Below are 24,893 nucleotides of genomic sequence, written 5' to 3'. Positions count from 1 at the left end.
TTGCCGAAAGTGCGTTTCCAAGCTTTGGTATTAAATCACAGCCGTACACCCGTCTCTAGTGCTGCATCTTCTGCGCTATGATATCCGATTCTTTCATGTTTTGCAGTTTGCTTTGCTGCACTAGCACCATTGTCCCTGCCTCCGAGACTTGAAATATTCATCCCAAGATCTACAGGCTCTTTCGTGGTACGACTTTCTTCTGGGATCCATTGGTAGCCGTACCGTAAGCACCGTTCAAGCGGAACCCCTCTCTTCCTGGACCAAGCCTTGATTACGATCCGAGAGCAAGACCTCTTACGTATCCCGAGTTCATGACAAGTTATCCCAGAACCGTTGGTGGAAATCATACAAGAGTGGCATGGTCTACCCAGGAGAACTTAGCAGTTTGACTGAAATGTAGCACCCCAATAACATTCGTTAGTGTATCTGTATTCTAGTCATGTACATTACGCAAACATCATCCTTTTCTTCCTTCTTGTGATTAACGACATCACTAGAGTTTGCTAGGTACACTAAATCATATTGCATGCTCACTTACATCGACTTTGTCAATGTAATACTTCATTTGTTCAACTCTCTCAAATTAACCCTTCCCACTCCAACCTTCACTTATCCTCCACTCTATCCAACCAAATCTTCTCCTCCCCCATCGTCTCCTCCCACCTGATCCCCACCTGCCTTACCCTTCCATCAGCACGAATCCGAAACTCTGCCGGATACACCTGCGGAAACAGTGCATGATAATCCCCCACCGCCTTGGTCACGATGATGAAGAACTCGCCACTGACATGCTCGAAGGTGAAGTATTCAGGCCACGTGCTCTTGCTGCGGTCGGCGTGCAGAGTCTTCGTTGAGTCGTCGAAATAGATGGTTAGATTTTGGTAGCCTGGATGGTAGTACGTGCCTGTGTATGAGGGAAGGGGGAGTGTTGGTGGAAGGGTGGGGGAGGGGAGTTCTGGGTACAAGATAGATTTCGCGTGGGAGGAGTTGTGTTGGCCGCGGGTGATGATTGCTTGGTTTCTAGAAAAAGTCAACTAGAGCAAGTCGAGAGCTAGGTCAAGCCAAGCCACTCTCTCAAGGCCCATTGACCTTGAATATGTTGCAGAAATTTGACAGAAAATGATGAGGAAGAACTCAAAAAAGAATCGAAACTCACTTTTTGTTCCAACCAAACCTTTCTGTCATAGGGATACCCAATTTCTCATCCACAAGGTGAAAAGCCAGTACCTGCTCCACGAAATTCGACGTCCCAGCGGTATTCGCAAACGCAACAATCGCGAACTCGATATCCGGGAACAAGATCAACTCCGCTCCAAAAGCGTTCATGCCACCCGTATGCTCGAAGAATTGCTGTCCGTGATACACACCCGTTCGCCAGCCCAGAGCATACATATTTGATCCCGTATACGGTTCTTCAGACCCCATGATTGAGCGTGCACGTAGTAACTGCTCCAAGCTAGCGGAGGAGAATGGCGTGGTTTTGGAGATGGTTGCTCTCGCCCACTTGGTGTAGTCGAGGACGTTGCTGATTATATTTCCTGCACCCGCGCATTGGTCTAGTTCCATCCATTCTACCTCGTGATACGAGGCGTCGGAGTCGGAATAAAAGTACCCTTTTGCCAGATCGTCTTTCCCATTCATAGCGTCTTGAAGGTCGGAAAACGTAGATGTCATGTCAAGGGGCGTCCAAATACGGTCTTTCATCAGATCACCAATTTTGGAACCGGTAAGCGTTTCGATGATGTGCGCTGCGACGAGGAACATCAGGTTGCAGTATTGGTATTTGGTTCTTGGCTCGGCGGTCAGTGGTAGGTGACGCATGCTGTGGATCATTTCTTTCACGGTGGCCCTTTTTCCTGAGGAGGTGGCCCCGTATGCTTGGTCGTGTCGTGGTAAGCCACTTCGATGGGATAGTGCATCCTCAATTGTGATGTGTGTTGTGGCGTACTCGTTTTCTAGACCAAAGTCGTCCCCGATCAGCTGGTGTATGGGCGTGTCCCATTGGACTTGTGGGTACTTTTCGTTGTCCTCTACTAGAGTTGCCATCACGGCGGCAGTAAATGCTTTGGTGGTGCTGCCCGCAAAGAACAGCGTAGATGGTGACATAGGAACTGCTGGCAAAGCTGCAATTCCATAACCCTAATCGAATAGAAATGAGCATAAATTGAGTCTTATACAAAGGGCAAGGGAATCACCTTGGCAAAAGTCTTTTCTCCATCAACAACAGCTAATGAAATGCCGGGAACGTGCCAAAGCTCCAATGTCTCCTCGACAAGATTTTCAAATTTCTTGTCCAGTGGGCCGTCGGAGACCATAACATTCGACTCACTCCTCTTGATCACCATTTTCGAACCTTAGCTTCCGCTGCTTTCAATTTGAACTCTGCGACTTTCGGTTCGAGAGTGTTAAGGTTCGACAGACCTCATATATATATATATCGAAATTTGAAGAGCCTCGTCACTAAGAAGGCAGCAGGGTAAAGTGTACGTATGTGTAGGGATCGTATTCACTAGTTACTCCGGTGTTGCGGGGTTGTCACTAGACGATCACGTGCTTACTCCGCGGCTTCCAGGGTGGCTTCCAAGGTTCTGGAGTGGAATAGGCAACAGAAAGACCTCTTATAAATATAAGAGGCGATCGAGCTTCGCCCAATGCACGCCTTTGACAAAGAGATGAAAGACTTCAAAGCTATAGCAAGACTTAGTATTGATCTCCCTTCACCCCCCACTACCCCTTCTTTCTACACCCCACCGCAGAGTCTGAAAATTTCAAGAGAGATTGACTTCAGAGAGAGAACTTGACTCTATCGTGAGAGTTTAATTATAGTTTAAATTGTATTGCAAAGACACAAAAGAACGTGCCTTTTTTTTGAAAAACGTGACTTGCGATTAAATTATAATCAGACCCCTGTAAGGTAGAGAAAAATAACACCCTCGGAGGAACCTTTAACTTCGTACCTCAGTCAAAGGCATAGTTACGGCTCTATGTACCGACGCTACTAGTGTTGATTACATACGATTGGGAAGCTTGCGGCCACCCATGGCTTTGGTACATCTCTTTCATAGCGCGATACTAAATAATCATGATATCAGCATCGTCTCAACATCTCAGCCACAGACAAGACTATAGAACAGCAACTTGACCATCTTACATGAGTTAGATTGTCTTCCTCAGTCAAATCAGACCTCAAAATTTCGCCGTTCCAAGAACCAGGCCCGTTCCAAGGGATCCATTCCAAGTCGACAAAGCGCTTGATCCATGGTTCGAGCACATCTTCAATAGGTGCCGCTTCCTGGTAGTTATAGTAATTATCAGGAGTGCCGTCTGGTTTGCCATTTTCGTTATCCCAGTCTACTTTTGTGATGGTACCTAGGAAGGAGTCAGAGCAAGACAGACAACGAGTAAGATCGAAAGATGACAATAATCACATCACCAACGAACCTTTCCTCGTATCCAAAATCAGCCACCCAGAAGCCCACTCGTCAAACCCGTTGGTCAAACACAAACTCCACCTCTCTACATATTCATGGTCTCCTTCGTACCAATCCAGCGGATGCTGCGCATAGCTTAAGTCCTTACTCAAGTCCTTACTGAAGTCCTTACTGATCGTCCCAGGCGCAATCGTAAACCCTGCTTGAAAGAAGGGGGCTGTCTTCAGATACGGCAGCTTCTTGACGAGATCCAAAGCCACCGGGTCCATGTTTGAGCCCCAGCGAGCGAGGTCATTGGGATGAAGCTCGTGTGGTGGGAATGAAATGGTTTCGAAGGGGATGTAAGCTAGGTTTACGAGGACTGCGTAGAGCTTGAAGAAGAGTTCTACCGTTCTTTCGGCGTCAAAAGGCTGCATGATGGTTGTAGATGGGTTCTGTATGTGCGAGGGGGACGTTCTTTAAGTCGTGGTTACATGTTAGCGTTGCCATGGGTTCCATTGTTGGTTCCATTGTTGCATCCAACGCCGACCCCTGGTCTAACAGGCGAGGCACATGACTTGTCCCGGTTTGGTTTTCATGGACTTTAGGGAACCAAATTGAATAGAATGGCGTGGATTCAGGTAGGCCACTCTGACATGAATATGAGGAATCGAAAAAGATCCGACAACATAGACTCGAGACGTCCCCGACCAAACTTTGATAGTATTGTTTTTCAGAAATCACCACATTCTTGTCCCGTTCTTGACTATATAACTAATCTGCAGTTTTGTAACAAAAGTCATGAGGAGGAGAACTTCCACTGAACAGATCTTTTATGCGAACCACACAGCTATTTCTGACCAGGATGTCTTCCCGCAACCTTCTTCATCAACTTCGCCAACCTCTCATCGCCTCTCTCAACCGCCGCCTCGTACGCAACCCGATACTGCTTCACCCCCTCAGAGAACAACAACCTCTTATCCGTCCACCCCGTATCCCGCCTCAACTTCTCACTCCCAACCCACTGACTGAACCCCAACAACTTGGCCTTCGGCCCCGGCGGCCCCTCCCTCTTCACATACCTCACACCACCCTCGATCCCATATTCCTTCACCAACGCATTCAAGATCTCATCCAAAGTCTCGAACCTCCTGGACGAGATATTATAACACTGTCCCGCCACAACCCCCCTCTCACATTCCGCAAGCGCCACATAAGCATCCGCACAATCATCCACATGCAACGCATGCAAAATCGTCATCCCATCCTCCTCCACAACCCACTCACCCACCTTCTTCGCCGCCTCCGCGAACTGGAAGAAGAACGCGTACAGCGAGGACATGTACCCGTACACATGCGTCGGCCTCGTCACCACCGTATCAAAGAGATCGTTATTCTCAAATGTCTTGATGGAGCAATTGGCGCGATCCACAAGACTCGGCTGCGGATTCAAGGGGGAGAGTTCAGTCTGTGGTTCCAGACCCGGGGTGTTGGCGAGGGGGCCTGCGCCGTAGTCTTTACAGCCTGAAGTGAAGAGGACTAGTGGTCTGATTCTAGCAGCGTTGGAAGCAGTAGCCAGGGTCCGGAAGAGGGAGATGGTGTCGTTGTAGTGTGGGACGTAGTCTGAAGCTGCATCAGGAGAGGTTGTTGACACGATGATACCGAAGACGATTCCTTGAGCTTTGAGAGAGGGCAAGAAAGAGGTATCGCTGGAGGAGCCGAGGAGGGGGACGATTTCTGAGGAGGCGAGGCAGGAGCAGATGTTGGGGTCTCGGACGAGGCCGTAGGTTCTGTAGCCTGCGCGGACGAAGGCGTGGGCGACTGCGTTTCCAATATAGCCGTTTGCACCTGTGACTAGTACGTTGACTTTTGGAGAAGCCATTATAAAACTGGGGGAGGTAAAGAAGGAAGAGATGGGAGACAAAAGAGTGGAAGCCGAGAGGAGAGTTGATTTTGCAACTTTTGGCAGATTATGAAGCGGCTGAATGGCAATAAAAGTGCTTCAGATCCAGCTTCTAATTCAGGGTACTTGCTTCATACAATACAGAGATTGCTGTGAAGGTTTACGCTCTTGCTGTGGAATATATAGCCTTATGGTCGTCGGAGCGAACACGGCAAGGACTGCCTAGATCATGTGATCGCAGCCCGGCACTTGTTCACGATCTTCGCTGATTGACTGGAGAAGCCAAGGATCATGATGAGCGGTGAGACAGACGGACAAGAAAAGACTGGGCCCAATACTCATAAGACCGATATCAGGCTGAACTTTCAGCATCACGTGGAGGTCCGAGTGTCACTTCAACTTCAGTGTACAAATCCATGGAAATCCATTGCTATGAGCTAGAACAACGCGTGTCATGTACCCGAGGTGTAGCTCAAACTGTGCCATAGCAATTGAAAAACACCCTTGATTCCATTCCTCCATGATGACTCCGCTATGCAGTATGACAAGAAAGCAACGCAACGAATACCATACGAACTCCAGATCTTATGCCATGTGCCCTTCCATCCATATCAACCAACGCCAGGAGAATTCCCCACAACGCCTCGGGTCGTATGCTAAGACACATTATGAGGAGCTGCAAATATTGTTAGCCAAGCAGATTCAGGGATTCGAGAAGACATACAATCAATCAGCATTCTTGCCACCGGTTACCTTCGCAGCCGTGACCGCACTCATCTTGTTGATCCAGTTGGGGGTAGGTTGAATCTTTCGGACGGTACGGACTTCATCGCTGGAGTAGCCGGGGATTCGGATGTTGTAACCACGCTCAAGAGTGAGCTGGATATCGCGAACATCCAATGACTTCGAGCCGCGCTCCTTAGCGTTCTTGCATGCCGATTGAAGGACCTGATCAATGAAACTGTCCGCCATGTTCATGATAGACTAGTACATGTTAGCGTTGTTCTCGAGCTCTGTGGCAAAATTTGTGGATAGTAAACAAGCAAAGTTGAAAGTAGATCGCAAAGCAAATTGCCTATAGATCCTCCATTTGACCCAGCTATCTGCGCGAGCCCTTGATGGAGATTGAGATGAAGAGTGTATTTGAAGTACAATGGCAAGAGCTCTTGCGAGGCCGGTTGCGAGAGCGCACAACAACAAATGGATGTGTCATAAAGCATAACCGCAACGAATGAAATGGTTAGGGAAAAAGACAGATACCTCTTCAACGTCAGGAGCAAGACACTCTCCATTCTCGAGACCCTGACCACCTCCAGTGACTTGACGGACAAGCTCATCAAGCTTCTTCTTCGAGAGGACGCGATCTCCTTCTCCCTCCATCGTGAATTGCGGAGTCTTCGTAAGGACAGGTTGACTGATAACACCGTTGCCAGTGTTCGATGGACCTCCGGAATATGTTGGTCGCGCCATTTGCATTTGTACTGGTGTTGGTTGTGCGGTTGCGCGATCTGGGAGGTGCTTCGGAATCGGCATTTTGTTCGTCATCACGTTTTGTTCACGTGGAACCGCTTGAGGAGGATGAGTGTGGCCTTGCCCCATGACGGTCGTTGTCGGAACGGGATTCGAATAACTCCTAGCGGCTTGATGAAGAGCGTCGGAATGAGATAGCGCCTGCGGTTGCTGTGAAGTCGCAGATTGAGGAATTCCAGCTGATCTTGGTACTGCTGACTGCGGAGAGTTCTGCATAGACCGATTTTGATTTGCTTGCATCTGTGTGATCGCAGTGTTGATTTGAGGTGGGACTGCCTGCTCAGTCTTGATTTGAGTTTGCGCTTGCTGTTGCTGCGGTAAAGAAGACTGGGAAGGAGCATTTTGACCAGGTGTCTGCGGCGGTTGGGACATCGAAGCGTTCTGCGGCATAGGAGGTCGAATTCCACCCATCTGCTGGTTCTTTGCAGCCTCGATTGCAGCATTAACAGTCTGAGTATTCTGCACAGCTGCTGGGTTCTGGGCTTGTTGAACACTCATTTGAGGTCTAGTTGGGGCTTGTCCAGCATTACCGGTGACTTGGGCAGCATTTGCGCTTATTCCATGGCTTTGTAATGCAGCATTAGCAGCATTACGTTGTTGATTCTGAGAATTTCGGAAAGCATCTACGAAATTCTTCGCGTTATTGTATGTCTCTTGGGCAGACTCTCTTTTCTCCTTGAAGTCCTTCTCCTCCTCCGGACTCAAGATCTTTCCCTCGGCATCTCTCTGCTTCTTGATGTTGTCTATTGTTTGGACTCGATTGGACGCACCCTCCATAGCAACCAAGGCCTTCAAATACTTCGACTTGGCGTCTTGAATCCATTTCGTGGCCTCAGGTGTGCCGCTGGTCAAGTTCGGAGGAAGGACATAGGGGAAGTTGGTGGCATGCTCTAGAAGCTTGGGAGATATCTTTGGTTGTGGCCGAGGTTGCTGCTGTCCGGCACCAGGTGGGTTTTGTGCGCCATTCTCTCCCCCGCCTTGTGTCTGAGATTCCGGTTGTTGGCCTTGACTCATAGGACGGGTTTGTTGGCTTGGTTGGCCTTGCTGAGCTGCTTGCTGAGCTTGTTGAGCCTGCTGGGCAGCTCGGTGGCTCTGAAGCTTTGCTGTGAGAGTCCTACTGAAATCAAAGAGTTTGCGCTATTTCAAATGTCAGCTCGTTGCGGCGCGTTCATTAAAAGTTTCTACCTTAGCATCATTATGTGCTTGGGTGGTAGGATCGTTCTTCTCGATTTGGTTCCACAATGATCTGCGTGGATCAGTAAATGTCCCATGAATTTTCCATAGCCACTAGGTGTATTACCTCAAGCCCTGCTCCCATTTGAGTTTGTCTTCGTCAGGAAAGCTGGCAGGGAGCTGTCGCATTTGATCGGGTCGGAAGACTACACAGAGGACTGAGTTAGTGTTCTTATAAGGACAAGACGCGTTACTCACGATGTGGCTTAGGACGATTCTGCTGCTGCTGCGCACCCTGCCCAGGTTGAGCGGGCTGTTGGCCGCCCTGCTGGCCGTTGTTCATAGTTGTAGATTTCCAAATAGATACTGGAAGTTTAGAGATATTTGAATGAATGTTGAGTGGTAGATCCAAGTCAAGTAATAGAAGTGCGGATACGTAGAACGAAGATTGAATCATGAAATGGAGTTCGAAGCAGTCACAGAAGCCGCTGCGGGAACGGACATCGGTGGTGAATGGTCCGTGCACTGCACATTAGGCTGATTATCAGCCTCGTCCTTCTAACATAAAAGAATTCCTGTATCACAGTGCTCAATTTGATTCTCTGCACGAGATAGTGTGAATTAATGTTTTTGTCTCAGTTCTGCCAAAAACACACTTCACTTGGGCTCGATTGGGTTCTGGGTGTTAAAGGCTCGTCAATTAGTGTTGTTCACGACGCCGACGCGGACAATCCACGTCGCCTTCTTTTCATGTCAATGGCAGGAAGTTGTTTTCAATCTTTGCTTGTTTGGTACTTCTCTTTGTAGCATGTCAATTGGCAGTGTATTTAATTCACATTGTTTCCTACTCTTTGATGATATGTATTTCCATCTGTCCGATGTCAATGATGTCACATAGACCATTGGACCTTCATTCACCTCCAGTAACCACAGGATTCTCCGGCAACTTCTCTATCATACTCTTTCCAAATAGACCTTATTGGTTCTTAGTCCGGAAAAGGGCTAATTGGCCAGGCACACGTCTTTAAAAATCATAAGGCAACAATATGTAAGTGTACACTTGCTAAATCACCTGAACTTTCACGACATAATCAAGGGGATAACTACAGCAAACAAGCTACAAACTTCAAATCCGAGCCCGCCTTTCAACTGCTGCAAGCGATGTTACCGCGTTGTGTTTTCACGCCTCCAATTTTGGGACAAACTATTTTGAAGACCAAGTTGTTTCCTGTCTCAAAGACCTTGCTTATCTTACTTATATTGTCCCACAAGCTTCAGGACAATTCATTTCATATGCTAATTTTACACATTTTTTTTTGTTCACTCCAAATTCTTGTTATGTCCGGACACCCTTTTCTCCATTATCAAATCCCCAATATACCCCAATCGCCGACATCCGTCCCATTTTACTATTCTTTCACGCACCACTTCCACGGCTTCTGGTCCATTTGCAAGCAACATAGCATCGATCGACACTTCGTCACCGACTCTGTGTATGCATCCTCGAGAGAGATTTTGCTCCGCATGAAACGGAATGAAGTTTCCTAGGCGAACTACTACAATATATACATAGCACCCGGCCGCGGATGTGATATTTCACTCATCTTGGCACAACCCTAGGTTTCCGAATTCGGAGGCCTTCTGGTGGTTAATTAACGACTTCGAAGCGTAAATATTCCTTCCTAGATTTCCAAAAGCTTCAGTATCTCCTTTGACGTTCATTTAGGAGAGCGACTTTCGATAGAGACCTTGTCACGTTAGAGTTACGATTTCTGATTTTGCCTACTTGACACAGCACCTTTCCTCCTGAAAAGTCAAATGAAACATCATCTCAAAATCAGAATCACTGATTGTCTTCCTTCGCCACATCACGCTTCCTCACAAATTCAAATAAACCCTCATCCGAGCTTTAAAACTTCCAATCATCCTTCCTTCCTTCCCACCACCCATACTTTTCCCCTTAAAAACAAAACTCAGCTAGAATATGATCTCAAAATCAAATTTTTAATTCAATTTTCACAGCACGGCACAGCACGGCACTTTTGTCAACTCTGCAAGATTTGTAACATGAATGTGCCGAAACATCAAGCATCAATCCTTCATTGAGTGCTGAGCCTCACACCAACAGAGCAGGTAGGTAGTATTCTGATTCGGCCTCAGCTGTGCCTTGTGCCAGGAACGTTGACACGGAGAGCACAGTTCTTAAGCGCGATGGAAGAGAATAAGGGGATGTTGTGATAGGTTGTTGAGGATTGAGAGGATTGGCAAGGTAAGATGAGTTCGGGGGTTTATTGTGGCTTTGCCGTCGGATCGGAGGGGAGGGTTGTTGTGATGATTGACTAGGGTTGGTAGGGTAGGTAGTAGGGGAGATTATTGTGAGAGGAATCTCTAGGGAGGAAGTGGCATTGAGTGGGGGGGTGAATGATGGGAAGGGAGCAAGGTTGTGCAGAGACAGCTACTAGTATGGACTACAGTTGGATATTATACGGGGACATAGGATATGTCCGAAAGTACCGCTTGAACGTCTAGATATATTGTTCTAATGCCGGTGTTGATGCCCGACAGCGACCAAAACCAAGAACTCGCTGATGATATAGAATAAACCCAGAACCCGACCCAATCGGTACAATGACAACCATCTAAACGTGCTATGCAGACCATAAAACCAAATCGCTATGCAACCAAAAAAAAACCCAGAAAACCCTCGCTCAAGAGCAATGCAGTTGATGCCCATACCAAATTTATCCCATCCATCTATCATCATCAATCATACCATCGTAGCCTCATAACTCTCGAATCCATCAAGCCGCCCGTATCATTCGTTATCATCAGAATCGACATCCATCTCCTGAATATACCAATACGGCAACTCCCTCAACTCCCGATCGACATCCTCATCCTCATCCTCCTCCCGAATCTCCACCACCTCCTCCACACTCTCGGGCCCCTCATCCTCCTCCTCAATCCTCGGCGGCGGATCATCAAAAATCAAACTCGTCCTCTCCCCCACCTTCCTCCGCAACCGCCTCGCACTCGACCCCGCCTCATTCGCGCCCTCAAACGTAACCGGCTTTAGATCCTCATCGTCGGTATCACTCCCAATACTCATACTCAGCGTCCTCTTCTGCACACTCGCCGAACTCCTCCGTCTCCTCCTCTTCTCCGCCCTCAGTTTCTCCAGCCACAGTTCCCGCTCCTCCTCATTCTCGCAGTGTAGGTTCTGGAAATCCGACACGATGCGCATTGTGTCGAGGTCGTTGTTCCTGTTCTTGACGGACACGGACGGCGCGCGGTCGCTCTCCGCGTCTTCGTACTGGTGCGGGCGGATGACCTCGTCCTCGTCGTCCGAGTCCCAGTCCTCGTAATCGCTATCCGCGAACTCCTCGACGGTGAAGTTGCCCTCTGCCACGATGCGCGTGCGTCGGCGCAGAGGCGGGGAGGACGACAGCATCGGTGCCGCGGGGGAGGAGGAGAGGGATCGAGGAGGTGGGCTTTCGCTCGAGTCGGAGGCGTGGGCTGAGGAGTCGGGGGAGGAGGAGCGGGGGGAGAGTTGGTCTGCTGTAGGAGGGCGATTGGATGGCGTGTAGAAGAAGGAGGAGCCGTTTCCGGTGGGCTTGATGGTGCCATTCTGGTCGGGCAGAGTCGAGGCTGAGATGTGCATGCCATTCCGGCGACTCTTGAACGTAAATGTGGTTGCTGTTGTCGGCGTCTGCGGAGGCGAGGCCTGCCCCGCTGCGAAATTGTAGTTGGGAGTGGTAGGACGCATGGTTCCGTACCTCCTCAGCTCGTGTGAGAACAAAAATAAAATAAATAACAGAAAAATTAAAGGGTGTGGGATACACAGCGCACAGCAGGAGGTGTATCGTCCGTCACGGCCTCAAGGCCCGTGGATGTCTCCAGCAGGAGAAGGAGAAAGGGAGACGTGGAGGATTGTTCATGATAATCAGCGAGAATAAATGCCACGGGCCCTTTCGTTACTTGAATCAAACCCGAGCAGACAGGCTATTATAGCAAGCAACGTTAAAAGGGGGATGTGAGATTTGATTCTCGGATCAGATCTGAGGAGGAATTGCGCGGGTCCTTTCTTAGGTTCCAAAACTCTTCGCTCGCCGCACGGTAAGAGGCAAGGATGCGAGATATCGTGGATGGATGGACGGATGGATCAGCAACGGTAGGGCATCCAATTGCTGGAGTTGCTTTTCTGGAAAGGGAAGAATGTGGAACTGATACTGGCTTTGCTTGCTTGCTCTGCTCTGCTCTGCTCTGCTCAGACAAAAAGGGGGTGTTGGAGCTTGTTTCGAAGTGAAGACAAGAGAGTGAGTAGTGAGTGGTAGGGTTGTGCGTGGTGGGAGAAAAGGCTGTGATATATTCTAGGATGGAGGGGTATTTGTAGTCTGAGAAAGGGATACCGTACAGATAAATTCTCCAGTCAAAAATGGGCCAAAAAAATGGCACCCAAAGTGGGAAAGGGAGTTGCAGGGCAGAGCCGGGGCGAAAACAGATCTCCTGCTACTGCTGCTCTATTACTCGCTCTGCTGAGTCTGCATTTGCATTCCACCTCAGATAGAGAGGGCAGCGTAGGTAGCCGGGTTCAGCCTGTGATCGGGCAGCAATGCAAAGCTTCTGGCTCTGGGTTCTCCCTTGTATGGACGGTTACCGAAGTATATTATTATTATTATTTGTGCTTTTCCTCTCGTGGTCAGACTTTTATCGCGAGCGAAGTCTCCGAGTCTGATCTGGTCTGGTCAGGTCAGAAGAAGTGTGACTCGGTAGGAAGCACGTCACCCCCAGTCTCAGTCCCGTATGGGTGCATAAATGGATGGTTGAGTGGATGAGTGGATGGATAGAAAAGTGATGATCAGTTTGGTTTGGTCTGGTTTGTTTGGGCTATTATTGTGTTTAATTTGAAAGGAGCGTCCTGATGCGTTGGCATGAAGAAGAAAAATATCGGGAGTGCTGCTGGTGCTGGTGCTGGTGCTGCTGAAGATTTGAATGACCAGCATGGGCATGGGTATGCAGATGCAGATGCAGATGCAGATGCGGAAATCCAATTGTGCGTGGAAGAACAGAGAGATGCGTTGGTAAGGCAAAAAAAAAAGATTTCACTTTGTCGGCCCTGCATTCCCTCTTCTGGCATTCCTATTATGGCCGAGCGGCGAGATCCAGGCTGAACCTCGATGAAGACGAGCTAATACACAACTTTCACTTCTGTTTCCGTTTCTTGAAGCCTTGGAGACTGGAGGTGACTTCATGACACCACACGTGATAGTATATTTCTCAGCAAGATGAGATCTCCAGATCTCCCTTCACCAAATGAATGCTCAGTCATGATTCATGAATAGCTTCAGGGCCATCTGTTGGGACAAGTATTGCACGCCGCGTTTGCAAAGATAACAGCGGCATGCCCCTATTCGCAGAGACGTGAACGCCTCAGCAACCATGAACCTTGTCGACAGCCATTGTGTAGCGATCTCTACAGGACATGATATCGTTCACTGCTGTTCCCAGTAAACCAGCTGAGCCGTCATCCACGAAAAAGCAGTGAGAGACAACTGGTCTCACCCGTCGGACGGGATTACGACACACGCTCTCGGAGAGAATGAAGCCAGATCCATATCGCTGGGAAAGAGCAAATATGTCCACGTGAGAAAGTTCCTGAAGTTTGTTTCCTGTTTCTTTTCTGAGACCGCATGAGTTGGGAAACGGGATCCTTGCTCATGTCTCTGGGCCTCGTTTCAACAAAGGTACCATCGAGGATTCAGAGCCACTTGGCTTGCATGATGTTCTTGGATTCATGCATGCGCACGTGATCTGTCTCTTCTTTGCCTGACTCATTCATATGTGAGACGACTCGTTTTCTGATATAAAAAATGATAAACATGAATGACTGAAAGATTTGTTTCAACCGAATATATTACTAGTCCAAAATAAATAATCGCTGGCTCAAATCACACGTGACCTCTGATACCAAACTTTCACCAGACAAGTGAGTGAAAACGGAAAGCAGAACTAAGGTCTTCCCAGGACGATAGATTTTTTGTCCGGTAAAAGTCTGCTTTCTGTTGGTGAATTCTCCCGCAATTTCGTAACACCAGCAGTCGTTGAAGATACTGCAAGACTAGTCTTCCCCGGCCTCCGTAATCTTCACAGCCTTCAGCCCTGTCCAGTCGCGACAACCACGACGCGTAAATAAAACACCAACTCCCCCAAATAAACTCCCCTCTCTCAATTCACACACCACCACCGCACCAAAATGTCCCTCCTATCACGACATCTCGAACAAATCTCCCTCTCCTCCGAATCCATCGCCACCCTCCCGTAACCTCCCCTCCCCTCCCCTTCCCTACATCCTACAATCCACCCCTCACTAACCGCAACCCAGTTTCCCCCCACCAAAGATCTTCACCAACGCCCTCCTCTCAACACCAGACATCACCTCCCTAATCCGCGACACCGAACCCCACGAACGCGCCCTCTTCTCCGTGCCACCCGCGCCCCCCCCCTCGACCTCCACCACGCCCTATCCTGACCCGAAAGCCAGCTCGCGGCGCCAAACCGTGTTCAACGTCGCGGGCGGCGAAGTCACGGCCGGGACGTCCGGGCCGGGGAATCGGGCGCCGAGACGCAATACGGCTGTGGCGGCGGTGCTGGGGCCGGAGCTGCATAGCGAGGTGCGGAAGACGGAGGGGAAGGGGAATGGGGAGCTGGATATTGAGGTGCTGTTGAGGGGTGCGGAGACGTTGAATGGCGTGTACGCGGTTGCTGGGGTGGGGGAGAGGATTGCGAGGGTGAGGGAAAGGTATGCGGTTATTGTGGGGAGTTTGGGGTTTTATGAGGGGAAGGTGGAGAGGATGACGAGGGAGTTGGAGGGGATGAATCGGAGTAGGGGGGGTGAGTGGGGTGGGGATTATGGGGATCAGGATGGTGAGGAGGGTGAGGAGCAGGTTGAGATTACGGAGGAGGATTTGAGGAGGGAGGAGGAGGAGATTAGGGAGTTGGAGAGGAAGAAGAGGGAGTTGGAGGAGAGGGTTAAGGAGATGGAGAAGGATTTGGGTGGATTGCTGCGGTGATTTGCAGAGGGAAAGCAAGTATCATCGTCGAGCTCAAGCACTTTTGGCTGGCAATCAGTAATTGCAAGTCTCCGAGTTCTTACAGCGCCATTCAAAGGCTTGCCTGGCAAATCGTCGGGTAAGTTGAGTGTGGCAACCAAGAGGGTTAGCGACATCAGAAGTGGCAAAGCAAGAAGGATTGCTGTCGTGTTACTGGCATTACCCATGTAGTTGGTGTCGGCATCACTCATTTGTCTGCTCAAGAAGCATGTTTTATGTAGGCGTTTGATACCCGGACTTGAAGAGCGAAATCACAATGAAGTATCTGAAAAGTAACTTGTTGATTCTCCGATTGTAATTATCTTGTATGCCTCTATTGTTCCATCTCGACACCGTCGTGATTGCCCTTCCCAGACTTGAAGAGCAAAATCATGATGGAGCACTTGAAGTGTAGCATTTTGAGTTCCTAATTTTGTATAATTGACATTGTTGCCGCGATTGCCCTTCCCGAACTTCAAGAGCAAAATCACAACAAGGTTATTGGGCCGTAGTTTGTGGATTTCGACTTCCTGAGTGTGTTAATCCTGTAACACCTTATTATCGTGCCAGCCTCGGCACTCTCACCATGCTTGCCTTTCCCGGAGTGCTCTGTCCATCGACTGACTTCCTCCAGGATGTGGTGTGCTTGTTGATAGTTTTAAACTGGCTTCATAAGCAAAGATGTCAATCCATGCCGGTTGCCCATCCCATCGGCTTCTTCTTCATTGTGTTGTGCTTGTTGACGTTTCCAGACTGAATTCAGGGTGAAGGATGCCAAGCTATGGAGGTATATGAAGAACTGAATCTGCAGCGAGATGTCTGAGTAAGATGTCAGCACTCTTCCTTCTCCCTTGGCTCTTGCTACCTGATATTCCCTCCAACAATGTCCTCTCCCCCATGTATTGGTGGTTGTTGACAATTCCAGACTGGATTCAGAGTGAAGAATGTCAAGCCATGGAGCTATAAGGAAGGTATCGTTTGCAATGAGTTGTCATCACTCTCCATTATCCTTGGCTCTCCTCACCTAGTACCTCCTCCACGTCCAAACCGCAATCGGTATGGTATGGCGGTGTAGAACACTTACAAAATCCGTCTCACCAGCAGCGAGATCTAACCCTTCAAAAGGCGTACCACTTTCCAGCACTTCGATTGGAAGCGGAGGAACCAATGGATCGAATTGTCTCGACGGTCATTGCTTGGTACGAGAGCCAATGATGCTGACTTCGAGACGTTTAAGGCGAAGTGCTTCGCAGGTATATGATACTATGGCGGCGTGGAACAGAGGAGAACTCGTCGGTGTTTCGGCGAGATTTGTTTCCTTCAAAATGTTTTATTGACAATTTGGACTTGAATGCGGTAAGTGATCTCTTCAACTTTTAATGCTTCCTCTTGTTCCATGTCGACAGCTTCCAGGCGGCTTTCTCGGGGAGATCTCCCGTTGTGCCCAGCGCGATCGTAACCGCCATGAAGGGTACTAGATGATCCATTCTTGGCGGAGATGGAGAGATCATGAAGTATGTTGCTTTTGATTATCCTTGCCTGCTAAGTTGATTGTTGAGCCAGGAACAAGTATAAGCAGAAATAATGTGGAGATTATTATCATCTGCTCCATATCCAAATCGAAGTTCGTCGGGTAAGTTCTAACAACTTTGTCAGTATTCCAGCAAGACCTTTCCGGTCAACAATATGACCTATATGACCTTGAAACCTTCAATTCAGAGGCGAAAAGGACCTTAAATCCGTCTGTCTTGGTCATGCTCGCCAGATATACTGACTCGTGAGCCAAGAACAGTTGTACGCAGAATTAATGTGGACCCTTTTAACCTTGAAAAACGTTGTGTGTTTGGAAGCTCCAGGTGATCTTGACAACCCTCTTCATCAAATCAGGGCTATTGGTTGGCTTTCTGCTTATGGCGGCATCGGGAGGGGTTCGCAGTGGAGGGTGAGGTAATGTCGCCGAGAAAGCACCTCGAATATTCAGAGAAGGGGCAGTGAGGTGGTGTCGTTGGGGGCGGACTTCGACATCTTCAGATCTGACTTCTATCTCACAATTTGGTATGTATGCCCCTCTCAGAGTCTGGACTCTCTTGGATCCTCCCTATTGTGTGCTGCCATGGTGGATATGCTCCTCCGAAGGTCTCGCCTCTTTAATCACCAGTCCTCCCTTGTGAATAGCTACAAGAACATAAAATTATTAGCTTTTGTCGAAACATACTATATGCAGCATCATTTCTGGCCTCTCAGGTGATCGGGTCGGTTTACCTTAATTACGTGCTAATCGTGTACACGTACACGTTTTATCCTCTCAAAAGCTCTTCGAACTCTCGGAGAAACTTTCCGCCAACAAGCCACCTCCTTTCTTGAGTACTCCTCCACTTATATCCTATCCGGGTTGTGGAGTAGAATATTGTTTGTCAGCTCTGAAGCCCTTGTCCAAATATCTGGTCCTCATCGTAGCTGCCATTCTCGAGATTTGAAGCCCCCGATACCGTTTCCACTCCTTATTTCCCCAAGGGCGAGACTAAGCTTCTAGAATATTGTGATAGAGAGAAGTAAGAGGGGCGTGAGCAGTAGGAGATGGATTCCTGGACCTCCATATATGACGGGTAGTTGGGCTGAGAACGCAATCAGCTGAGAACCCCTTTCAAAAATCGTGTAGATGGAAGAGATCTACTGCCTGCAGGGATGCTGATATCAAGACCGACAGGAGATGAGAACTTACTAATTCTCTGAATCGATGGTAGACCATGGGCATTTCACGTCTCTATTTTCTCGCCGATATATCTCCAGCTGGTCGTACAGAATATTTGGTCCAGCCCTTGCTCTTCTCTTCTCTGCAAGAGAGGGTTGCTGTGACAGGGACAGCTCTGGATCAACAGGTAGCTCATTTCTAGAGCTCATTGATGACCAATGATCTCCTTCAGCTATTTCCATGCTCTCTGCACTGGTACAGCATTCGCCAGCTATTATTTTGCCTCTGAGATTGTTCGGTCCTAGTCTTGGCGGTGCCTGGCTTTCTTTGGAGATTTTGCGAAAGTCTAGAGAAATGGAGGTAGTTGAAGGGTTCGCAACGAGAATTAGTGGTCTAGAAACTGTGTAACTGATCAATAGTCGAAGTCTTGAAAATCGTGAGGATGATCACGAAGTTTTGAAGTGTTTCTGCTGATGTTTTCTAAGCGAGGTGCGTATTGTTTTGCGATCCAAACATATTCCCATCGGAGACTACGCGTCCACGAAATGCTCTAGTGTTATCTACGCTATGCATTCAAGCCTATTCCAGACATCGGTGCCACCGACTATCCAACTCCATGTTCATTTCTACAAATCAAGGTCTGTACTCCCACTCCCTCTACCCTCCCCTCCTTAAAATGAGGATGTTTGGAGTCATGCTGACGGTGATAACGTATTGTAAGAGCAGAGATATTATGAGAGGAGTCCATAACGGGTTTCAAATGAGGTCAGCTATGGAGCAGGGAGGCACGTGGGTAATGTTGGGGAATTTAGCCAAGCCAGGCCAGGATGATGGGAGGGAGGAGCAGAGACGTCAGCCACTCACCTCGCCATGTCGACTCTCACCACCATATTACGCGATGCAAGACCACCACCGGAAGGTTCAAGAGGTTGTGTAAAGTATTGTGGGAGGCAGGGGGAGAGATTACATGGGGAATGGACATGTCCCTCTTCCTTGAAGTGTCAGTGCTTGCAGCTATTATGCTTCCTCAATTGTTACTCCTACTTGATTGACGAGAAGCCACTAGTATATAAGATGGGTGGGATGAGGGGAGCTATTCGGCATCTCTCAAAGGCCTGCTTCGTTCAAGGCACGACGATCCCCCTCACTCTTATAGGTCCTGTGGGCACAGAGAGCGTATGAGCCCAGGTTCTTTTTCCCCGTCATGAGGATGGCATCCATTTCGCAATCATATCTCCCGTGTTTACATAATATTCAACAGCTACCTCCTGGAGTGTCATTTCTCATCTACGACGAATATCAAAAATAAGGAGCTATTCAGCAGCACGAGCCCGCAATCCTTTTTCCCCAGGTGTGTGAATCCTCTTTCCCTGTAGCAGAATCTAACTACTTCTCACTCCTTCAATCCTTCTCAACCCCAAAAGCAAGCTCGACAAACTTCTGGCGCGCATAACTTCTTAGCCCGAGAATACCTACCCGACGAATAAGAAGAACTGAGATACAATTCCGCTGTTCTTTCCAGGGAACCCTTTCTGAAACCACGAATCCTCCCCAGCCTAGAGTCTGACTTGGCTTCTCCTCGCTCTTCCGTCCTTTACAAACCGAAAAGCAAGCAGGCTGTCCCCGCGTATAACTCCTCGCTCCGAGAACCCGACTACATCTACGACGATAAACAAATTTAAGAGACTTTTCAACAGTCTATCATACTCTTTCTCAAGGGCATATATTCTTCTTCTCTGGAGCCCGGCCTGGCCGTTGATGCGGGGTTGGAGCATATCGTCATTTTAAAACGCTAACAGAGTACGACAGCGGCAGCAGCAACTGTGCGGCACTCATATTTGAAGAAGGGAAGCCTGTTGATATTAGGGGTGTGGAGATACCATAACGACCTGGATCCGAGAAGCAGAGGATGTCACAGCATGGAGCCAACCATGTCAATAATAACACAACTTGGAGGGTGGATATTTGATCAGAGAGCGGCGGTACGAGCTATCCTAAATATATCCTTTGTTTTTCAATGTATTGGGCAGACAGACGAGACTTTTTGTTGAGGGAATATACTACGAAAAATAAGCTACAATGAAGGAGGTTTGCCTGAATTGTAATCATCTCTGTGGGATCTTCAAAAGATCTGGACAGAATATTGGAGGGAAGAAAGAGAAGCAGTCCAGGTTGGCTTCATCTTACGACCTTTTTACAGCCCATGAACGCAAATTCCACGCCTTCCTCTCTCGGCGCTGAGATCTCACCTCTTTTCAAATTGTCAAAAGCCAGTTCAACAACTCGTTTTCCAGCGTGAGCTCTCTTGTCTTTTACAACACTTCAAGGAGGTTCTGCAATTTCCCTCTCGGACGCAGAACTCTTCATTATTTTGCATCTGTTATTTTCACGTAAACAGAAGAAGTTGAAGAAACTTTCCAATATTGTGAGAATAACTAGAAGAACAAAGATTTTAGCTAGATACACTACTTTTAGAGGCTATTATCGAAGGATACTCAGAGCTGATATTAGGAGGATCCTTTGGAAACAAGTGCAAACTTGACTCAACATTTCGGTACTATGCAAAGAAGAAAAGTAGTTACAGCTTATGTATAGAAATAGGAAGACAGTAAAAGAAACCCAGAAACTCAAACGAAGAGAGAAAGCAAAATTTGCTACCAAAATATAAGCATTCTAAGCTCATATAGCTAGCCGCTAGCTATTTTAGTTTCGATGAAACCTTGCATCGCTAATCCTCACTTCTCTCGCAAAATCATACCACTTGACTTCTCAAGACTTCTTCACTTTTTTCCATCTTCCAAAAGAAGCTCTGGAACTTTGCCAGCGGGTATTACATTCCACTGCAATTAACCAAACGTAAGTTCTACACATTATCCCGGCGCAACACTCTCCCCTCCTTTACCCTCAAAAAAAGATTCCGCTAAGCCTTTTTGCGCTCAATTCTCCGTTCATTTCTAACCTAGAAGCAGGCTCTTCACCTCCTCTCCACTGCGCACAATTCTTCGCTCCTTCGCAGCCCCCAGAAGCAAACTCTACACAATCTCTCTACATATAACTCTCCCCTCCTTTGCAACTCCAAAAGCAGCTTCTACGCCTTTTTCCGACAGACGATAGCCTTTCAATGCTCGGCAACCCCCAAGCCGAGCTCAATCCTCTCCCCTGCGCATAACCTCTCGGTCCTTTGAAATCCCAAATGCAACGTCCAAAACCTTTCCTGCCGCACCATTATTTACGCCTTTGAAATCCTTAGAAGTAAAAACTACACCTCTGCCCGATGAATAGCTCTTTGCTCGGAGAAATACATGCACAATGATGATTATGAAATAAAAAACTATTCAGTGGTCCGGTAAATTGGTTTTCAAGAGAATAGATCCTCCCTCTCTAGTCTACCTTTCCTGCAACAGCGCCTGGTTTTACAAAGTGATCTCTCTGTTGAAGACTCTGGGTTTTGGTCAAGTTAGAATCTATAAAGTCAGGAGATTTAGAACCCATTGTCCATAGTCTTATCCAGGCTTTCCATGGAGTGAAGCCTTGGGATTGATCGGCAATTTTGTGACCATAAGTCCGAGCCAGACTTGATTATAACGCTAACCTATCTGAGCGAAGAGGCTCGACTGGACTTTTCCGCACCACCCCGCTCCTTTGTGACTCCCAAAACTTCTTCTTCTACATCTTCTCTCGTGCAAAGCTCTGCCTTCCTGTACAACCACAAAACTACGCTGTACACCTTTTGCAGGCGCTTAGCTCTTTGTTCCTTTACAAGCCTCAAGAGCAAGCTCTGTACTTCTCGCCAACGCAACATTCATTTCCCTTTGTACCTCTTGTCCTCATTGTCACCTCTTCACTCTTTACTCTTTCCCATACCCTTCAAGAGCAGGCTCTACGCTCCTAGTTTAGCTATTGCCACTGTCTTGTCTGCCGCAACACCCGACTCCCTGCTTAGCACAGCAAATCAACAGAATGCGCGAGATAACCGGTCTCTTTATAGGCTTTGACCTCAGTGACGCGCCTTCTTTGAGATACCTCGCAGCAGGCCTTGAATACTACCGTGATGGAGGTAGAGACGAAAACAACCCGAGGCTTGCGAATTTATCTCCAGCTCAACGAGCTTCCGTGTAAGTCATTCTGCTCCTGTTTTGATTTAATCCTCGGGTAAGAGCTCTTTAGGGTTATCCTCGGGAGCTTCTTATCAAAGAAGACGCGTTTTAACTCTTCGGATGAGCTCTTCAGCTCCCAGGGCTTCTTTCAGAGCATATACTGATGTGTCTATAGCCAGAGGATTGTTGATAACATGAATAACAACAACCCGCTCCTCACCGAAATAATTGACGCTTTTCTTGATACCCCTCGTGGTCGAGCTCCTATACTTCTGGGAGCTGGACGAGATCTGCGTGACTATGCTCACTATGCAGTCACAACTCCTACAACACATGACTATCAGCTGGCCTACATAGCTTGGAACACTAGAGTCGCTATGCCATATCCCGGTGGTAGGACAGCAGAAGAGGTCGAAGCAATTCATCTAGCAAGTATGCCTGTAAGACGAAGATTGTCTCAAAATCCTAGGACGGAGCGCAGCCGGAAGCGAACCGAGCCAGTTGTGAGTGTCTTCTATGACATACCAACTTCTGTATAATCGCTGACTGATAGTCTTTGCAGGACGAGGATGAAGCCGATGAGGATTACGAGCCAGAGACTAAGTCCAAGAAGATCAAGAAGGCTCAACGAAAGACTCCTGGTAATAGCATGGCCAGTACTTCTCGTGGCGCAAATACAGCTAGACGTAGCGGTTCATCAGTTGCCAACCCTCCTACTAGCTTTCGAGACCCTTACCTTGACCGAGTCGAAGCTCTTCACGATGAAGTAGCTAAGTACGAGCAAGGAGAAGAAGACAAGAAAGCCAAACAAGTCAGATTCAGCCAGGCAGAAAGTGAAGATGCCGACGAGGAATCAGATGATATGGTAAGTTGATTCTATATACCCCCCCTGAATAATTACTAAATCTGGTTGTAGACTGCCGAGCCGAAACCCACCCTTGACCGCTATTCTCGTCACACGCCCCTCAAGAAACCTTCCTACAAAGCCATCGATGATGGTACTATCGACAAGACCCCCGCCACTCTTGGAGTTAGAGATGATAAGAAGCTCATTATTGCCTTCGACACTCAGAAGGAAGACCCAGAGCACCCAGGCGAATACCTCCCCGAGAAGCAACGAGTAGAATTCGACTACCGTAAACTCCACCCCGAGTTTGACTTCGCAAATAAGAAACATATCTTCCAGCTTAATCACTGGCGTCGTCAACTGATCAAGAGAAACTTTGGCTACATTCGAAAAGCCCGTGGCCCATGGTTGGAGAAAGAGAAGGGAGTCATGCTCGACCTCATGAGAGAGCAGCTCCAACGCAACTCCTACATCAAGTGGCGTCGCTTGGCGAATGCATACAACGATCGCCAATACGAGTCGCTACAAGAAAAGGGAGAGAAACTCGTTGCGAAGGGGGTCAAGAAGTCCGTCACTTCGGAGGATCGATGGACCCCATGGCGCACAAGCGGAGCCATCAAGGCCATCTCAAATAAGTGGCCCGAGTATCACGAACTTGTGTCCGACATGAAGGCAAAGAGAAAGTCGGATGGCGTCGAGGAAGCCGAGTACTCTGACGATGATAAGGAAGTCCCTGACCCAGACCCAGAAGTTTTTGGACACAAAGTCCAAAAGGAGGGATCTACATCGGCGAAGAAGTCTCCCGGCGTAGGACAACAAGCACCTTCACATCAAGGACCATCAGTCGGTCATGAGGGAGATGAGTCTTCTGAGTTGTCCGAATTGTCGGACTCACACATTGTTGAGGAGGATGACAATTCAGGTCATCCAGATACTGAAGATGGAGATGCTGAGGATGGGGACGGTGACGCAGAGATGGAAGATCTTTACTCTGCAGAATAGAGAGTATGGAGTGGAAAGGGTGGATCGCAGACATGTACACTCTCCCAGGTCGAGTTATTATTGTAGAGTAGATACTTTGTGTTAGCAATTACTATTTCCTTAGATATCACTTGCCATTACCGCACCTGTGCCGTCTTCATGCATAGTATTTGACTTCTTGATTTTTCTATTGTTTAAATACTGAGCTAAAGCGAGATATAATAAACCTAATAAATACGAGACTAAAAAAGCAGACTATGAATTGAATTTGGAATAAGTATTTAGTTATTGGCTTTTGAACTGGATAAGTACTGAACTGAGGAATGAGATTACTAGATGGAATTGTCTGGTTGGAAAATTACCTTCGAAAGCTGATTGTGACAAAGGTAGCTCCACTCTGAGGACTTTGGAACACCACGCCCTACTGGAAGATTCCGAAGAGTTCAAAGTGCTCACTAGCGCGCTCTTCTGGAAAACAAAGGGCATTAGCGCCACTTGTGACAACAAAACCACTCATTCGCGACCATTTCTCACCGATTATCAATGCACCCTGAGAATCAGTACACTCATAATCACTCTTTCTGCACAGGACGTTGACACAATGGCTACTCCGACCCTCCGTTTTGCTGGCTTTGATCTTGACGATGTCCAATCTCTTGTCCAACTCTCGCATGGAGTCGACTACATCGCTGCTGGAGGCGCAGATCTGTTGACGCAGCGCCTCAACCCTATTCAGCAAGCCACAGTGACAGAAATAGCCCACCACATGTCAAAGAGCCCACTCATGAAGGAAATCTTCGACTTCTTCCGAGGGTTCCCTCACAACAACAGGGAACACTTCCTTACGAACATGGGGACAAAAGTCCGTGCGTTCAGGCTGTAGAACCTCGAAATTAAAACTCTTCACATTAGGACTAAACTATCAACAACTCCACCATTATGGATCCTTTTACCACTCCACCTATGTCTCCACGTCTCCCAGGTGCAGAGATCAGAACCAAGCACAAAGAGGGCATACGCCGGCTCTTCAAATTCGCTAAAATAGGCCTGCAACAGCTCCAGGGCTACTACCACCTAGGAGACAGCACAGTTAGGAAGATCCTACTATACGATGTGCCTGAAAGAGCGCGCCCTACACGCACAGGGAGACCCAGAGAATCCCTCAATGAACA

The 24,893-nt window shown here is 48.1% G+C and overlaps 8 protein-coding genes across 8 annotated transcripts; 2 read left to right on the top strand and 6 right to left on the bottom strand.

The window, feature by feature from the left end:
• Window positions 1-406: 406 nt before the first annotated feature.
• Window positions 407-2,491, bottom strand: LY89DRAFT_686502 (putative penicillin-binding protein). Its single transcript, XM_018215300.1, has 3 exons — window positions 2,196-2,491; window positions 1,157-2,139; window positions 407-1,020 (listed from the first exon to the last, which is right to left on the bottom strand). Exons 1-3 carry the CDS (start codon window positions 2,343-2,345, stop codon window positions 606-608), a joined length of 1,548 nt encoding a protein of 515 aa, XP_018069246.1. The 5' UTR covers window positions 2,346-2,491; the 3' UTR covers window positions 407-605.
• Window positions 2,492-2,942: 451 nt separating this feature from the next.
• Window positions 2,943-4,093, bottom strand: LY89DRAFT_686501 (uncharacterized protein). Its single transcript, XM_018215299.1, has one exon. It carries the CDS (start codon window positions 3,845-3,847, stop codon window positions 3,425-3,427), a length of 423 nt encoding a protein of 140 aa, XP_018069245.1. The 5' UTR covers window positions 3,848-4,093; the 3' UTR covers window positions 2,943-3,424.
• Window positions 4,094-4,260: 167 nt separating this feature from the next.
• Window positions 4,261-5,292, bottom strand: LY89DRAFT_588696 (NAD(P)-binding protein; the record flags this gene model as incomplete). The annotated part of the gene is made up of 2 exons (XM_018209495.1): window positions 4,261-4,713; window positions 4,765-5,292. 2 exons carry the CDS (start codon window positions 5,290-5,292, stop codon window positions 4,261-4,263), a joined length of 981 nt encoding a protein of 326 aa, XP_018069244.1.
• Window positions 5,293-6,039: 747 nt separating this feature from the next.
• Window positions 6,040-8,359, bottom strand: LY89DRAFT_735949 (uncharacterized protein; the record flags this gene model as incomplete). The annotated part of the gene is made up of 5 exons (XM_018220065.1): window positions 6,040-6,297; window positions 6,574-7,980; window positions 8,029-8,089; window positions 8,144-8,222; window positions 8,275-8,359. The coding sequence occupies 5 exons, from the start codon at window positions 8,357-8,359 to the stop codon at window positions 6,040-6,042; spliced, it is 1,890 nt and encodes a 629-aa protein (XP_018069243.1).
• Window positions 8,360-10,459: 2,100 nt separating this feature from the next.
• On the bottom strand, window positions 10,460-10,796 carry LY89DRAFT_124374 (uncharacterized protein). The gene has a single exon (XM_018205183.1). The coding sequence runs from the start codon at window positions 10,675-10,677 to the stop codon at window positions 10,498-10,500; it is 180 nt and encodes a 59-aa protein (XP_018069242.1). The 5' UTR covers window positions 10,678-10,796; the 3' UTR covers window positions 10,460-10,497.
• A 35-nt stretch (window positions 10,797-10,831) lies between these two features.
• LY89DRAFT_698465 (uncharacterized protein) lies at window positions 10,832-11,677 on the bottom strand (the record flags this gene model as incomplete). The annotated part of the gene is made up of 1 exon (XM_018216982.1): window positions 10,832-11,677. One exon carries the CDS (start codon window positions 11,675-11,677, stop codon window positions 10,832-10,834), a length of 846 nt encoding a protein of 281 aa, XP_018069241.1.
• Window positions 11,678-14,214: 2,537 nt separating this feature from the next.
• On the top strand, window positions 14,215-15,393 carry LY89DRAFT_649461 (DASH complex, subunit Spc34). The gene is made up of 2 exons (XM_018212061.1): window positions 14,215-14,334; window positions 14,399-15,393. Exons 1-2 carry the CDS (start codon window positions 14,270-14,272, stop codon window positions 15,084-15,086), a joined length of 753 nt encoding a protein of 250 aa, XP_018069240.1. The 5' UTR covers window positions 14,215-14,269; the 3' UTR covers window positions 15,087-15,393.
• A 6,363-nt stretch (window positions 15,394-21,756) lies between these two features.
• Window positions 21,757-23,742, top strand: LY89DRAFT_735946 (uncharacterized protein; the record flags this gene model as incomplete). Its single annotated transcript, XM_018220064.1, has 4 exons — window positions 21,757-21,911; window positions 22,069-22,396; window positions 22,456-22,758; window positions 22,810-23,742. 4 exons carry the CDS (start codon window positions 21,757-21,759, stop codon window positions 23,740-23,742), a joined length of 1,719 nt encoding a protein of 572 aa, XP_018069239.1.
• Between the last annotated feature and the right edge of the window lie 1,151 nt (window positions 23,743-24,893).

The sequence above is a fragment of the Mollisia scopiformis genome (genome assembly GCF_001500285.1).
Source record: "Mollisia scopiformis unplaced genomic scaffold LY89scaffold_16, whole genome shotgun sequence".
Taxonomy (NCBI): domain Eukaryota; kingdom Fungi; phylum Ascomycota; class Leotiomycetes; order Helotiales; family Mollisiaceae; genus Mollisia; species Mollisia scopiformis.
Note: the sequence above shows the minus strand (reverse complement) of the source record. Positions and strands in the feature narration are given on the sequence as shown.

Excerpts from the sequence above, each read along its gene's own strand:
- LY89DRAFT_686502 (XM_018215300.1), bottom strand. The coding sequence starts at position 2,345 with ATGGTGATCAAGAGGAGTGAGTCGAATGTTATGGTCTCCGACGGCCCA. Across the intron at positions 2,140-2,195 it reads GAGAAAAGACTTTTGCCAAG|GGTTATGGAATTGCAGCTTT; the intron begins GTGATTCCCTTG and ends CTATTCGATTAG. Across the intron at positions 1,021-1,156 it reads AGGTTTGGTTGGAACAAAAA|AAACCAAGCAATCATCACCC; the intron begins GTGAGTTTCGAT and ends GACTTTTTCTAG.
- LY89DRAFT_686501 (XM_018215299.1), bottom strand. The coding sequence starts at position 3,847 with ATGCAGCCTTTTGACGCCGAAAGAACGGTAGAACTCTTCTTCAAGCTC.
- LY89DRAFT_124374 (XM_018205183.1), bottom strand. The coding sequence starts at position 10,677 with ATGGTCTGCATAGCACGTTTAGATGGTTGTCATTGTACCGATTGGGTC.
- LY89DRAFT_649461 (XM_018212061.1), top strand. The coding sequence starts at position 14,270 with ATGTCCCTCCTATCACGACATCTCGAACAAATCTCCCTCTCCTCCGAA. Across the intron at positions 14,335-14,398 it reads GAATCCATCGCCACCCTCCC|TTTCCCCCCACCAAAGATCT; the intron begins GTAACCTCCCCT and ends ACCGCAACCCAG.